The 16,381-nt window shown below is 36.5% G+C and overlaps 1 protein-coding gene and 1 long non-coding RNA gene across 2 annotated transcripts; both read left to right on the top strand.

The window, feature by feature from the left end:
* Positions 1-5,810: 5,810 nt before the first annotated feature.
* On the top strand, positions 5,811-9,718 carry LOC124224743 (uncharacterized). The gene is made up of 5 exons (XM_046636945.2): positions 5,811-5,952; positions 7,107-7,280; positions 7,713-8,327; positions 8,387-8,640; positions 9,689-9,718. Exons 1-5 carry the CDS (start codon positions 5,946-5,948, stop codon positions 9,716-9,718), a joined length of 1,080 nt encoding a protein of 359 aa, XP_046492901.2. The 5' UTR covers positions 5,811-5,945.
* A 16-nt stretch (positions 9,719-9,734) lies between these two features.
* Positions 9,735-11,366, top strand: LOC124211554 (uncharacterized). Its single transcript, XR_006881478.2, has 4 exons — positions 9,735-9,825; positions 9,921-10,029; positions 10,168-10,275; positions 11,025-11,366. It is a non-coding gene; the product is annotated as an uncharacterized lncRNA (long non-coding RNA).
* Positions 11,367-16,381: the final 5,015 nt, after the last annotated feature.

Genomic DNA, 16,381 nt, shown 5'->3' with positions numbered 1-16,381 from the left:
CCCCCACAACGATACTGCCGTCGTTTTACGAAGTCCTGGAAGAATTGAACATCATCCAGCCACAAGAAAGAGGGAGAAGAAATCGACTATTCTACACTGACTGTCGATTCCTCACCCAAGAACAATTGGCCAAGCTGGTCATGAGGAGAGACAAATCCTCGTCGACAAAATTACCGCTCGGAAAGTCGATCGTGGTACACAAACCTACATCACTCAGGTAGGAAAACAACATGTAATCGGTTTGCTTTAACTGTCGATCGGAGACTCACCACTTGTGGAAGTGTCAGCTCCCATACAGACCGGGATTCTGCCATATATGCGGAGCCGAGGGATTCGATACTCAAGACTGCATATACCCCCATGACGTCAAACATGAGAAGATGCTGGAGAGATGCGTGGGATGATCTAGAGACCTGTCACTTTTCTGCCCGGAGTGACCGGACTGTAACATTCGATACTAACGCATCGTCGACTGGCTGATACTTAATTATGCCACATGGCCCACTTGGAGAGTCCCGGAAGATCACCGAGCACTACTCGGAGAGGGAGATTCGACATTGAAGAAGAGAATCAAGATGAAATTCTCTGAACCCAACGATCCACTAAACAAGATACGGGCCTTCCTCTTACGCGAAAACGCTTTGGAGGCAGAGCCGGTAATCGCGAGCCCTCGAATACCGACTCCTCAATAACTTTCGAAGGAAAAACGCCAACTGGCTGTGGAAGCCCTATACTGGCGACCCACGTATCGACATCTCGACAATGTTATGGAAGATCGTCCAGAACTCGACGATAACGTGGAATACACGGTCCTCGTTCCATCAAAATACAAGAAACCCAGCGTGTGAACGACCTGGCAGGTTTTTTTCTCTTTTTTTTAATCGTAAAAACGTTATTTTTCTTATGTATCGATTATCATTCGATTTTTTTTCTTTTATGTCTGTTTTGTTTTCTAAGATTTTCAATTTCTTGCTTTCGGAACGACTTTAGAGCAGTTATGTTTATTGAATTAAGGTAAAATAAATAAAAGTCGAACTTGACTAAAATTAAAAATTGCGTGCCTAAATCCAACTCGTCCACATCCCATGAGAGAATGAAGAATGAAAATATCAAACTTACATACAGATTTTTGCTTTTTTTTTGTTGTTCATTATTTTCAGTAAGAAGAAATAACTTACAAGGTCATACAAGAGGTGGGATGAAATACAGGTAATTGTCCATCAACGTTAAGATCAAAAGGGGGGATGTGACAGGAGATGTCGATTATTGGGCTTACCGTCGGAGCACATTACTCGGGGTTCCTCGGGAATCTTAGGAAATAAGGATCGATTATAAATTCATACTTACGTGACCGAATTTGAGCTGGGAGAATAAGTAAACCAATCGGTACCGTTCCGAATAAGCGTATCGGTGACCCACGCGGAAAGAGTGGGGGTTAACTCGGGCACTCTGTGCCGAACCCTCGAAGAACGAGCTTTAACGATATTTGTAATTGTATCTGTGCTGCGTCCGATTAGTATCGTAACATCGATTATTGACATCATGTAACGAAGAATATTAAAAGAGTCGATCCCCGAGAAGCCCGGACTAAGATTGAAAGTACGAGAAACGTACAAGTATAACGAAACTGTAAGTAAGAATTATTTGATCCTGTCTATTGAGTTTTCCTCCTTCATTCTTTCTATACACTGGGTCCTCCAACTCACTTTCACTCCCTAAGATTTAATCGATCGTTGTTGTTTATCGTTAAAACAACTGGCGCCCAAATATTCTGAGGATTGTTATAATTAATGAAATTTATTGTTAAATCGATTCTTGAGCCCCGGCAGCTCTGACCCAAGCCGCGCCAGGTGAAGGGCTTTCAAGAGAGTAAAACTAGCTAATGTGCCGTTAAAAAAAAAAACAAAAAAAGAATAGCCTGTCTCATCATTGTTAGAATCATTTTCATTATTTATATAAACCGTGAGTAAACCAAATCGACATTTTTAAACAGTAGCTTTCGATAGTAGAGTACCGTTCGAAATTCACAAAGACTAAGTGCCTGACGTTCATCGAAGTTCGTATTCATCAGCCCTTTCGATCTCGAGGTGAGGCTTCCCACATAACACAGGACGTCCACGGGATATCCCAAACATATCCCAAATGTCCTTAAGATATCCCGGATATCCTCAGGAGGTCCCGAATATTCCGGGAATGTCTTGGACGTCCTCTGGAGCTCCCAGGGATATCTCACAAGATTTCATGAGTTGGTTGGTTTTTTGACACAAATAGGACATCCTTAGAATATCCTGATGATATCTTCTGACGATATCTTTGTAGTGAATTATGTTGCATCAGACTACTACGAGAAAATAATGTGGGAGTATCTCATTTATAAAGCCGGAAAAACTTTGAAAATTATCGACCGCAATGGTATTTTGGTTGAGGCACATCACATGTTGCGCGCTTTGCTGTCTCGTAATATTAAATATATACAGGATGCGCCGAATATGTGCGCAACACCGTTGTAGCAGATCCGACCTAACCTATATTCCGTTTTCACATCAGTCTTTACGTGCAACTAATAATTTGATCGCATAACATCAAAGATCTATAAATTACATATAATATATAATACATAATATAATATATAACAATAAACAGCAGTAACATCAATAGTAATAGTGACAATAATATAATAACGATAATATAAAGTATAAAAAAAATTCAAGGTGAATTTAAGTTCTGAAATTCTCAGACAAATTTCGTGTTTCTCTCAAACAAAAAATTTACTATCATATTAAATTCTTCTAAACTCCCTACTTACTGCTGAAATTTCATTCCAGCATTTATATAGCTGTGGTTTGGTATGTTTTTTTTCCAAATAATATAAAAAATTCTCAGATCTCAAAATTTTTCATGTGCTTCAAGTTCTGAATTTGATCGAAAATGTCAACAGGCTTTCATATTATAATATGATTAGTTGTTCAACAAAAGTTCCCCAAATTTGAATTTGATTATAACAACCAATCCTTAATGTTGCTATATTCGAGGTTCCATTTGTGGGAACTTTTCCACGGAAAAACCGGGAATCTCACAGCATAGAAGGCACAGAACAGTTTACGTTGACATGAAATTTCAGAACTTCAGGCACATAAGTTTTCCGAATTCTCGAAGAGAATTTTGAAAAAAATATCAAAATCTTCAACAAATTTCATATAATAACGTTTACCAGTAAAGTGAATAGTGATCCAGAATTTGAAATAAAAACTTGAACTTCATGAATAGCGGTTACGTTTTCCGTTACACTAACAATTTGAGAAAAGATTGGCATAATCGTCGCGAATTTTGTGCTCCGTTTCCAGTCGATACAATATCTCTAAAAACATGCCCAAAGAAAAAACTTTGAAGCCTGTCCGGAAAATATCTGAGCGTCAACTCCGGCGGCAGGTCAATGAGGAAAGTTCACTAGAGTACCTAAACATTTTCCAACGTAATGATGCGAATATGGATTAAATGCGACTGATATCTTCTTCTGATAATAATGCTTCCGTGTTGTCAGAAACATCAGATTTTGCAAGCTGCGCTGAGAAGAATATATTCAGTGAAAATGTAAGAGAATCTTGTTATATCTCTGATAAAATCATGAAAACGCCACACATCCAGATGAATCCATTGTGGCTGAAGAGCCATATAACGAACCAGAAGTTTGGTATTCATCTGACTCATCGGAGAGCAGCGAGTTAGCTACTGCTGACAATGAGTCAGTATATGTTGAAAAGCCTCCTGTACCTACGTCTGAGGATTACAACCTGCAATCTTTTCTTGCTCAGTGGGCGGTATGCAACAGAATTCCACATGTGGCTATATCGTCGTTATTGAAGAAGCTAAGGCAGCATCCATGTCATTCGCACTTACCATCTGATCCCAGAACTCTACTAAAAACACCAAGGTCTACGATTACAACGGATGTTCACCCAGGAAAATATATTCATCTAGGCCTTGCTCGTGGATTGAATCAATTACTTGTCAAGTATTCAAGTGAAATAGATACCGATATTGAGTTAGCCATTGGTATTGATGGTCTCCCCATATCAAAGTCGTCCAGGGGTTCTCTATGGCCGATTCTGGGATCAATCGTTGGGTTTAATGATGTATTTATGATTGGAGCATATTATGGCAATGAAAAGCCTGGTGTCGCCGGCGACTTTATGCGAGATTTTATACAAGAAGCTAAAGACCTATGTGAAAATGGATTATCGTTTCAGGATACGTTGTACACGTGCAGTATAAAATTCTTTGTATGCGATGCTCCAGCGAAGTCGTTTGTTTTGAATGTCAAAGGATGTACTGTGTATTCTAGTTGCACAAAATGTACAATTGAAGGTACCTATGCCAATGGACGCATCTGCTTTCCAGAATTAACTGCACGGGAAAGAACCGATACAGATTTTAGAAACAAAACGGACGATGATTATCATGCAGGAGATTGTTGCCTTGAAGAAATTCCACGTTTTGACATCATCAAAAATGTACCATTGGACTATATGCATCTAGTCTGCTTGGGAGTTGTGCGAAAGCTTCTTTACTTGTGGTTATTTGGGGACCTAAAATACCGTTTGCCACATCGCAATGTTTTTTCAATTTCAAATGCTTTAGAAAAACTCAAGGGGCTTATCCCTTTAGAATTTGCACGGAAGCCACGGTCTCTTGATTTTGTGAAACAGTGGAAAGCCACAGAATATAGACAGCTCTTGTTATATACTGGTCCAATTGTTCTGAAAGATGTATTGCCATATGATGTTTACATGAATTTTTTGACACTTCACGTTGCAATAAGAATTTTGTGCAGCACCAATACAACTTCACTTTTCAACTATGCTCACGACCTACTCAAACATTTCGTTACATCATTTATGATACTTTATGGAAGGCACAGCGCAAGTCACAATATTCACGGCCTCATCCACATTGTACAAGATGTTAAGAATTTGGGTATTTTGGATAGCTTCAGTGCCTTCAAGTTTGAGAATTATATGCAAACTTTAAAGAGACTACTAAGGAAAAGTGATAAACCGTTGCAACAAATTTTTAGGCGCTATGTTGAAATAGAAAACAGCTCAGAAAGTACCACATCAAAAAAACGAAGTTGTAAATTCGAAGTACTCACACAGTCTTCTCATTACGATGGGCCATTGCCAGACGGCTGTGAGAATCCACAATATAAGATTGTTAACTATTTAGACTTTAAATTAAAAGTGGACAGCTTGGCGGACAACTGTTGCGGTTTAGTGAATGGGGAAATAATTTTGGTGAAAAATATTGTGTATGACTCACGTAAAGGCATACTTGTTTTAACAGGAAATGAGTATGAGGAAAAAAACAATTTTTACACTGAACCATGCGACTCTTCATCACTTGACATATGGTCAGTTGGAAAACTGTCAGAGTTGAAAACATGGCCTTTAGAAGATGTTCGCCAAAAGTACGTGAGATTGACATATGGATCCAACAACTTCGCGGTTTTTCCGATGCTACATGTAGAACTTAATTAATTTGAAAACAAAAAATAATGATAATAATGATAATGATAATGATAATGATAATCAAAAGAAGAAAAAGAAGAAGAATTAGAAGAAGGAAATCATCAATCAATATGTTAATAATGAATAATAAAATAAAATGGAATATAAAATGGATGTACCCACGTTAGGTACATACCTGCGCTGAGGGACCTTGTACACATTATCATCGCATACGGCCCTAGCGCGTCATCGTGAGCGCAACAGGGCCCCCCCTCATATGCGCAAAAATCATGCGTGGCAGTTAGCCGGCCGGTATTAACCTGTAACTGGTGCAAGAGCTAACGAAACTCGGCACGTGCTCGGCACGTTGTAACAGTCACGGTGTTGACGAGCGATTCAAACTGTTTTGTGAACGAGAAGACACGTGGGCTGTTTCTACCTATGCAGGGTAAGTGCAATAACATTCTAACTCCTATTTTTCTTCTTGTAAGCTACACGATTTGTGCGATATTCTTGATATACACAGAAAAATCACATTAACGAAAATGGAATATGGCGACGCATCAGTGCAAAACATCTAGATGTCTCATATTTCGGGCTATTAAGACGATTCCGTAACCATATTTGGCTAACATAAACGGGCAGGTAGCCGAGGTAGAATCACGCTAAATCTCACGTGAAAATTTACGAGGTATTACGGTCATAGCCATAGTTTGGCTCATTAAGAGTAAGTAACACCGATAGCGTGGTTTCTACTTCGCGCACGCGTGAGTGCCAAGTCACGGGAAATTTTTGCGTAACTCGAATAGAGTGTCGAACCGTGTGAATAGTAGTTTTGTTTCGAAGAATTGAAGTACCTATACGAAAAAAACTTGATACGAGGTGTTGCGAATTGTGTTCCGCATTATTCTGTGTCTTTTTGACCCCTCGAGGGCACACCTTCGTAGAATTACATAAAGTGCACACGAGATCAAAATAACTCCAAGCAATTTTCAAATTCATATACCTCAAAAAGTATGCATTCTTTCGGGTAAAACGTAGAGACACTTCTTGAAGCTAAAAAGTCATGTTTTAACCCAGTTTTATTACTTTTTATGAAAAAAATTATTATTTTTTCTCAATTCATAGTCATTTCAGAGGTTTCGAGATTTTATAATGTTCTACAGATTGTTGTGTTGCCTGTTTCTCTTCTTAAAGTTCTTTGTTCACTGGTTTGTATAGTATTCGCGTAGATAAATTTGAGAACTTGTGAGAACTCCCATTTCAGACTCAAGCATTGCTAGCAGAACGAAGTATCATTTTTCATTTCCAGTTATTGGCAAAGTAGCAAACCACTTGCAGAATTTAAAATCGAAAAGCTTTATTGAATGTGTATATTCAGCATTGAAGACGTATGCACGTTTCAATACACCCATATTAGTATAGTTGTGTAGGTGGTTCTATATTTGTTACAAAAATCATGATCAGGATTTGCTTACAGTGCTGAAATTATCTTGTTGAAAAACTGTAACTATTATTTGAAAATGTTGATTACCTAGAGTATTTCTTTACAGTGTAATTTAAGCAAAGCCATGGCGCAATCCAAAAATTATGTCATTGTAGAGTTCGAGGATGGAATTCAATTGATAGCGAGTAATTGGCTAATTGAAGAGACCATGGAAGCTTACTGGCCTAATTTTACAACGATGAATCGATATTACAAGGCTGTGCAAGTATTGGAACCGATTAAAGATTCGTGGAAGTTGTTCAAAGTAAAACGTATACTGGCCAAAACTTGTAAGTTAATTTTTCTTCACACCCGTGGTATAGGCTCAACTATGTACTACGATGACCAGAATTAGTATTCAGTCTACCATCGTTTTCTTTTTGAACGAGTTGGGTACAGATAAAACATTATAGTTTGTCCGTTCGGTTTAGGTGGACATTAACCAATAAGGTTACGAGAAATTATGAGTAATCTGAAATCCTCAATATCATATTATAAACATTTGTTTGACCGCTTTCGTTACTAGACTGCTATTCTAGACATTAATATTTTGAGCTTCGGATCCATTTCTGATATGACGTCACTTTCTCTCACGTAGCCATCTTCCTTAACTGAATGAACAAGCTGTATTTAAGTCGTGTATTGTGAAAAAGAATTGTAATGTAATTCAGTAATTGCCAATGATGAATTTTTTTACCTCAAATATATTTACAAAATTTTAGATAACTATGAGAAAGGAACAAAAATTTTAAAAGATGCGGAAATATTTTCCGATCTCAATTCGGATGTTGATGATACATGTCCAAAATTGAGACGAAGAACACATGCTCGCTTAGTATATTCTGATAGCGATGATGAGGAGTCGGGTATGGAAAATAACAGTCGATCCAAAATTCCTCCTCTTCCTAAGCCCTATGTGAGTGAACCATTCATTCCACCGCAAAAACCGATAAAAAACAGCAAAGCATCAGCTGTCACTTCAAGGAAAATGGGATGTCACGAGCCATTGAACAATAACAACTCAGATTTCGAGGATGCGGAAATCCATTGCCCCAAGCAGACTGGCAAATATCTTAATATCCAAGAGCACTCAGAAGACGATGCTGAATCAGAATGTTCACTTGCTACAAACACACTTGCAACGGCAACTCTTCCACATACTAACAATACAGCGTCAATCAATCCTAAACAACATAACAGTAATCCACAAGTTACACACGCACATAGGGAAATGCCAGCCAAGAAAGTAATACAACCCAAAAATGTTGATCCAGATTTGGAAAGCTGTATGCGGAAGACAAATATGAATGAACCTACTATATCTCTTGACAATGAAGGTAAAAAATGAAATACGTTAAGTAATTCCATATCTTGAGACATCAACTTTTTTTTCCAGATTTCAGAACTTATCAACGCTTTGTCATACGCTCTTTCACTATGCTGAAAGCCAAAATCAATAATGTTATTGATGTTGTGGAGGTGATGAGTAAGAAGCTAGATGGTATAAAATGTACTGATAATATTCCGGATGCGAATCAAGGAGCTGATAACCCCGAACTTGAAGTCATGAATCTTTTCCCAATTTGCCATGTAAAAATGTTGCAAAGAGTAGAAAAAGAATTAACGAACAATGCGATGAAACAAAAATTGGTGAGTATATAGTTTTTTATTCCAAATATACCAAAATAGATTTTCCTTCTGGCATTCAACAATTTACAACTATTGTAATGGCGTTTGCTATAGAAAGCAATTGAAATTTGAAAGAAATTGCTTGTTTTGTTGGTAACATGGTAAAAAAAAGCAATTTTTTTGGCAGATTTTCATGAATTCATACAGCAAGCACCATTCTGTAACAACCAAGGTGTTAGATGGTAAATAAAAATTCTATTTTATTGCTCTATTCAAGAGTAACCCAATAACCTGCAGTAATAGTAATTTAATCAAGCATAGCATTGCCTTAACCAGATGATCTGAAATTTACACACATATTGACTTCAAAAGTTCCACACAAGTAGTCAAAGATGAAATATTTACGCAAGAATATTGTAAAAAAGATTAATATTGACATTAAGTGAGGTCTCCCCTTACTATATCTGTTTCATACATGTCCCGAAGTATAACAGGTGAAGCACAAAGGCACCTCCGATGTAAACTATTAGCTGAGGAGGTTCGTTTGAGCATTTCTGTAGAGGACACTTCGTTAGTATTTACACTATTGAGCACAGAATTTTCTAAAGTGGAATCAAGTTTCATGCACAAGCGATGGAGTAGTTCAATCATTTTGAAATAGACCTTTCACAATCAATTCCAAAGGATATGATTATGTACATTTAAAGCTGCCAAATAATCTTTTGCAGTTCAAAGAATTTCGAGATACCAAAATAACCGTTCAAATACCTTTTTCTGAAATGACAACTTGCAGGTTATTGCTTTTTGATCACTTTCTCTTTGTTGACTTCTCAGCTCTTCTGTTTCCTTTTTAGTAACATTACGTTTACACTCACATTCTTCTCGAGTCTACTCATTTTTCTCATTTGTTATTGAAAAATCAGTTATACCAGATCCCTATAACAGTAAAGACAAATGACTTGTGACTGAAAACGTTAATTCAAAAATATTGTGAATTGTGAGTTTTGATTTAGTGGAAAATTTGGTATTATTCATTTCAATTTGATCAATTGTATTGAACATTTTCCAGATGACAGCATTACAAAAACACTACCACTAGATTGATGGAACGGCCTTTCAGCAATTATGTAGCTGAGAAATTTAGCTGGGTCGGGTCAAAAGGAAAAAGAATTTTTTCAACACTTCATTTGTGTCGTGTTATTCTAGGTAAACTGATTCATACCATATTAAATTAATTGTAACATTTATCATGCACGTTGGTAAAATGTCCATAACTTATTTACATTCTAACGTTATTGTAGATGTTGTCGGGAAAGCATCGACCACAAATTTGGTCACAGAAGATATGATTGCGAAAGTCATTAAAGATTGGTTACGGCACGCGAAGGAACGATTGTCACGAGAGAAACCGTGAATATTAGATTTATTTAGTCATGTTTGTTCCTATCAATATGAAACAAACAAATAATTGCATTATGTCGAGCAGAATGTTCTCAGAAATATCTGTTCCAAATTGAATTGTAAATCTCATAATGTATACACTTTCAGGCCCCTATCTTTGCACACAGATGCAGAAGAAAACTCCGCCAGAGAACCAGATGCCGAAGTAGAACTTAACGTTCCTGGAGTAGCTGAAGGGACTGATTATTCCAACTAGTACGTTTTCTTGTTCTTACTACAAAATTATTATTTTCTCAAAACTTGCCTATAGTGAGATGTTTTAGTAGGGAATGATTCAGATATTAATCAGAGTCCTTGTGTTGTCTTAGCTTCTCTTACCAGCTTGAGAATCAACAACGGACCCGTTTATACAAAAGTTCGGTTGTTCAGAAGGGGAACGTTAACGTAGGTTATTCGTCTTTTATTTTAAAACATTGGATTTCGTACTTTCAGTAACTAGGACATTATTGCAATGTGTGCTAATAAGAAACACGTACTTCGGACCTACCGATAAGATACCACGTATTTCTTATCCTTTTACGCAGATGATACGTGTTCTTTTATCCTAATGCATGAGATAATTGTTTCTTATTAGAAGCCATTGATTTGGATAAACCCATTTTAAAGAATCAATCTAGTCCTAAGTCCTATACACATATTGGCTCTACCAAGCAGCGCTTTTGACTATGTATCGTTCTACGCTCAATGTATACATTGTTTACCCTTATAATCTTATCACATTATAAATGTATTGTACAGCTACATCATTACACAGTACTTCTAAATGAGAAAAAATCTTTCAAATCTTTCATATTTCAAAAATTTTGAACCAATCGGTACTAAGAATTGAATAGAATCTATCTGTTGAAAAAATTAAATAGGCGGCAACATTTTTTTTTTTTTAGCGACTTCATGTATAGCTTAATACAATTATAACGATAATGCATCACTATATTTTTTTTTAGAAATACACGCACATACCAAATGACTGCCTAAATTGGCATTACATGATGAAAATATCTGATGCTTCTGCGACTGTGATTATAAAATTAAGTGGCACATTTCTATCCGTCTGCTGGTTGGATGGAAATAAAGCTAATGCCTTTTAAGTATTATTATCCTTTAAGTTCGACAGCGCTTTAAACAGCGGTTCAAATACTATATTATTTATTGCAATACATTGCAAGCAAAGCAAGTTTTATGTTTCAAATAATACTATGAGATAATGACTGACTCTACGTACTACATGATGTAGCCAAACTAATCGTAAGTATATTATTGAAGTTCCTTATGGACGATTCCGTACTATTTCCCATATTTCTGTGTTGATTAAACAAGATGGTATGTTTTTATTTTGGTAATGTGTTAGTATTTTTTTGGTATAGTTATTAGGTATTGGCTGCATTCTCATTATGTTACTAGTATTCAATTTTGTTTCACTATTTATCGTTGAAAGTAGGTTGGAAATGCTCTGTGCACTACATTCCACCGTGCTTTGATTATTAGATTAATGATCGTTCTACAATGATATTGTTAACCGTATCATTCGTAGCTTTTTATTTATTATCGTACGTTTTTATATATTCCGATGTCCTATGTAGTATTTCTATTGTTTCATTCCACTCAAATCCTATCGGGTGTAGCAATATTGCATTGTAAAAGTCGATGTAAAAAGTCAGATTTGATGTGAAGCATTACAAATTAATGAATTAATTTGAAAATTAATTTTACTGGTATTGAAATGAAAGGCATGGAAGGTACAATGCAAGAACCTGTGCAATGATGTCTATCAACTGGAATGTAGTATCAATAGGTTAGACCGAGAATACATTGAATGTCGCTCATAGTTTGCTTACGTCTCTTATATGACTATTGGTAATTTATTTTGAATTACTTTCCAGCGGGCGATGATCTGACAAATGAGAACATCTTGGGTTGATGTTAAAAGAAGACCCTTCTTAAACTTGATTATCAACGGCTAAAAATTAATTTTATCTCTAAAAAGTACGTATCCATTATACATAATGTCCACGACTATATTTTTAGGGATCGATTTCGAGATTCGATACTTTTTGGTAATGAAATTAATTTTTTTGCCATTTTCAACCAAGTTTCAGCAGAGTCTTCTTTTAAGGAGGTTCATGGCGTCATCGATTTCATATTTTTACCGTAATGACAACTATTTATAGCTGGAGTTTTATAAAAAAAATGAATTGACATTTTTATAAAATGTTTCAAATTCCAAATATCGTGTCATAAAAAAAGATTATGATCAAAATAGTTTAATGAAGTCATTTGCTGTACTTCATCTTGTTACAAAAAGGATCTATATGGAATCACATTTTTCAAATTTATGCAACTTGACTGAATATATGTATATTTATGCACCTACCACGTAAAGTTTGTTTGCTCTTAAACCAATTGCCAATTAATTTTAATGACAGTAGCAATTAGTGATTCATATGTGCAATAAATGCTTCAGTACAGAACTCTTATTAGGCTGTTTGAATAAATAGTAAATATAATTACATTTATATAATTAACTTGTCTTTCATTTCACATAAAATACTCACCCTGAAAAATTATCATTGTTTGCGAAAACAATTCGAATAAGAAGCCTGGCTTCTCAACCAATTCAAAATAAGTATTCACGCGTTTACCGCAAAATGCTATAATATTTGAAACATTGCATGTGTCGAAAAACCCATGACGTCAAAAATTGACTTGACGAAGGCCCAAAATTGGAAAGTCTGATCAAATTTTTCCGTGAAGACATTGTTATATGTGATACCGAAAATGTGCTGATATTCGTTTTGTGTGAAACTGCCACAATAATCGAAATTATACTTCAGTACATGTAGTTACGTCTCGGCCCTGAAGGGTGCTCTGAAAGCTGAAATTTTTATCTATTGGTTTCAGCAAGAATAACAGTGATACATGCGAAAAATAATACATTTATTACATGATCGTATTCTGTTATTTTTGCTGAAACCAATGAATAATAATTTTAGCTATCCTCGTCCCTATATATTAACAAGAGACCGCTTCTGGGTCGAAACATAATTTCTACCAGAGCTTAATTTCATTGCTTTTTTACATGGCTTTTTTACACCAGAAAGATACCAGTGAAAAAAGGATGTAACAATTATTACCGAAAATATCAAATCAAACCAATCCCAGATGCTCCGGGAAGGTCATTAAAAGGATATCCCTATGACGTCCTATAGATATTGTCAGGAGGTCGTGAGTTATCCACCGTGGACATCCTGAAGATATTGTAGGATCGGACATTTTTATATCCCTAGGACATCCACGGGATATTGTGGGATATCGTGGGATGATCCCTGGATATCCAGAATATCCCAGTCTGATGTCCACGAGATATCCTAAGGATGTACTTGTGCTATGTGGGTTTGCCCCAGAATTCTACGGACACCGACCTACACGACCGACGGCTCTCAATTCGCCGAACTTCGCATCCAAAGATAAGGTAATTCGAGTAGTCTTCTTTAACATCATTCCAAATTTTGCATAACGTCTTATTAAACAGAAACGAGTGGCAAACTTCACTAGCCACTGTCGAACGTTCATTATTTTTTTTCGAGAGTATCAATATAAATTTTCTCATAGAGTTCCATAAAAAAATTGAGCAAGATAGAATTGGCGCCTAGCTGTCGATAATAACCTTGGCTATTTAGAGAAACATTCCCCAACTTGAGCTCGGCCCCCAAACCATATTTTTGCAGGCACAAATCCGAGCTCAGTAACGCATTTGATTCTACGGATCGACTGATCCATAGCGTAAAATTGGAATCTAAACATAAGTTACATTTAATCTAAAAAAATCCATCTTAATAACAACCGACCAGAAGTAGAAGTAACTGTCGTTCAGGATAGATGTTTTTAACAAGCATCATGTTTAGTTATTATTATTCAAATATCATTGAAATAACCCTATGTTTTGAAAGAAGCGTAAACGGTTGAATTCAACTAGTTCTTTAACCTCTCTGTATTTAAATATGAATTCGTCCGTCGACGTTGTCTATGTTTAATCATTCGTGCATTTCATAATAATCGTTTGAAGAATATAGGTTATCTTCTATCAATCAAAATCATATTCAACCATTTATTTTGAATGATAACCTATCCCATTCCATTATAAATTACCCTCAACCATTTAAACAACTCTCACAGACCTGCATTGGACTAGGCAACAACGTACCCACATTACTGGCTTATCGAGAGGTAAGTCTTTCATAGTTTTAATTGTTATTCATTGTTGTTACGTGGGAGCATCTTGAATTATTCATCAATCATTGACCACCACCACTATGCACACGTCCACCCCCACGTAACGTGAGAAATAAATTTAATCATGTTTGATCAATTTTTTTATTACTGTAAATACAATTTATAGCAATTTTTAGGGATTTTTTGCGATTTATTTATATTTTTGAAAGCCTACAGGCAAAATAAACTTCAGATTCATACTCAGCGGATCGAATCACATGTAAAACTTATATGATTTATATTTAGAAATTTTTTTTATCATCAAAACTACAGTTTTTTCCATTTTCTACGGTTTTTCGCACTTTTCTCAAAATTTTGAGGGTATACGGACCAAACGGACCTCAGATTCGGATTCAGCGCGTTAAAATACATGAAGGTAGGTGGGACTGTTTGAATGTACAGACCACATTTTTTTTACGTGGGCCGGTGTTATGAAACGGAAGATAAAGCCAATAGGGCTCAAAATACGTTAGAAAATACAGAAGCAGACTAATAGAAATTCATGAATAATCAGAGAAATTCATAAATACGAAACAATTAATCATTCGGCAGACACGAAATTTATCAATTACTGAAATCATGCAGTCACACAGCGGCTTACCGCAACTCTAAGCCGTGGACCATGATTCACACAAAATCGGCATCACACGATGCAACCAAGAAAAGATAAACACAATCAGAAAGAAAATAGAAATTATGAGCAGCTTCGTAACGATACAATACAACGGCAGAAGCCTTACCTTAACGAGCGACTTTAGGCATACATCACTGACATTAGTTCAGAAATAACGTAAAGATAACAGAAGAAAACGTGAAGGATGGAAGATAGTAGAATGTTTTGAAACACAAAACAAATGTTCGTTAATAATTTTTGTATTAACACAGTGTGGAATGGGATGCTTAAGGATTACAAGAAACTTCCTTTATACGATATAGAATGAATGTATATTGAATAAAAATCTCTCGTGTGTGTTCTCTCTTGGGTGTCTACAAATAACTTGACATCCGGTTGACGCGACAATCGAGAACACCATAACGCTACAGCGCTACAGCGCCACAGAGCGACATGTTGCCCAACCTCGACGCGCACGCTAGCGTGCGCAATGCAAAAGAGTACAAAGCATAAAAAACAATTTTTTCAATAGATGTACAGGAAAGGAAAGAAGCTAGCGGTAGGCAAAACGATAGAGGAGTGATGAATGATAGCGATAGCGGTAAAAGGAGGAAGGATCGGTAGCTCGAAACGACAGGATGATTGTGGTCGTAGCTGTCTCCTAGCGGGTCAAGCGTAGAACAGACGGAGGTCGGACTTCGGCTCGCCGATCTCGCCGCTGTCGTGAGGGGATTCTTCTTTCCTTTGATTGGTTCTTTGACCCCCACCATAATTCGGTCATCCTCCTGTGGCGAATATCGGTTACGACGTGGTCATTGGTTGTCGAAGATTACCGCTAGATGTTGCGTAATGCGCTGTTCGTGATTTCGTCCAGGGAGACTAGAGTGAAGAAGTCGATACAGCATAGGAGAATAAGTAGTAACGGCGTCCTCAAAAACCCGCCCTTCAATTAGTTCTCTGCTCTGCCACTAGCATCGCATGGGTCGGAAAGATCGTAAATATAGTAATAAAATTAGTGACCGATCTACGCTTGCGCAGTAGAATGAAAAGTGACGCACTTAAATGATAGTATATTGGAGGTTAAAGAGAGAATTTTTATTTTATCAGTGCTTGTGTAAAGCATTTTGTGCCGTGCTTTCCGTGTGAGAACAGTTGTGATTTGTGTCACAATCTTTATCAACATTTCAATTTCGAGTTTTCATCGTACGATTCGACGTTTTCTTCTTTGAGCAAGCTAATGTCATTCACTAATCTTTCAGCTTATTTTTATTCAACGAAATTTGATACACCCATTTCAATAAACATAATAAATTAAATAACACAGCACATTAATAACAAAACGTGTTACACATGTAAACATAAACACTGCACGAATTTTGCCACCTTGAGGTTAGGAAATAAGTTGTAACAGTGTGTCTG

This window comes from Neodiprion pinetum, chromosome 1, assembly GCF_021155775.2.
Source record: "Neodiprion pinetum isolate iyNeoPine1 chromosome 1, iyNeoPine1.2, whole genome shotgun sequence".
In the NCBI taxonomy this organism is placed as follows: domain Eukaryota; kingdom Metazoa; phylum Arthropoda; class Insecta; order Hymenoptera; family Diprionidae; genus Neodiprion; species Neodiprion pinetum.
This window is presented reverse-complemented; position numbering and strand designations above follow the sequence as displayed.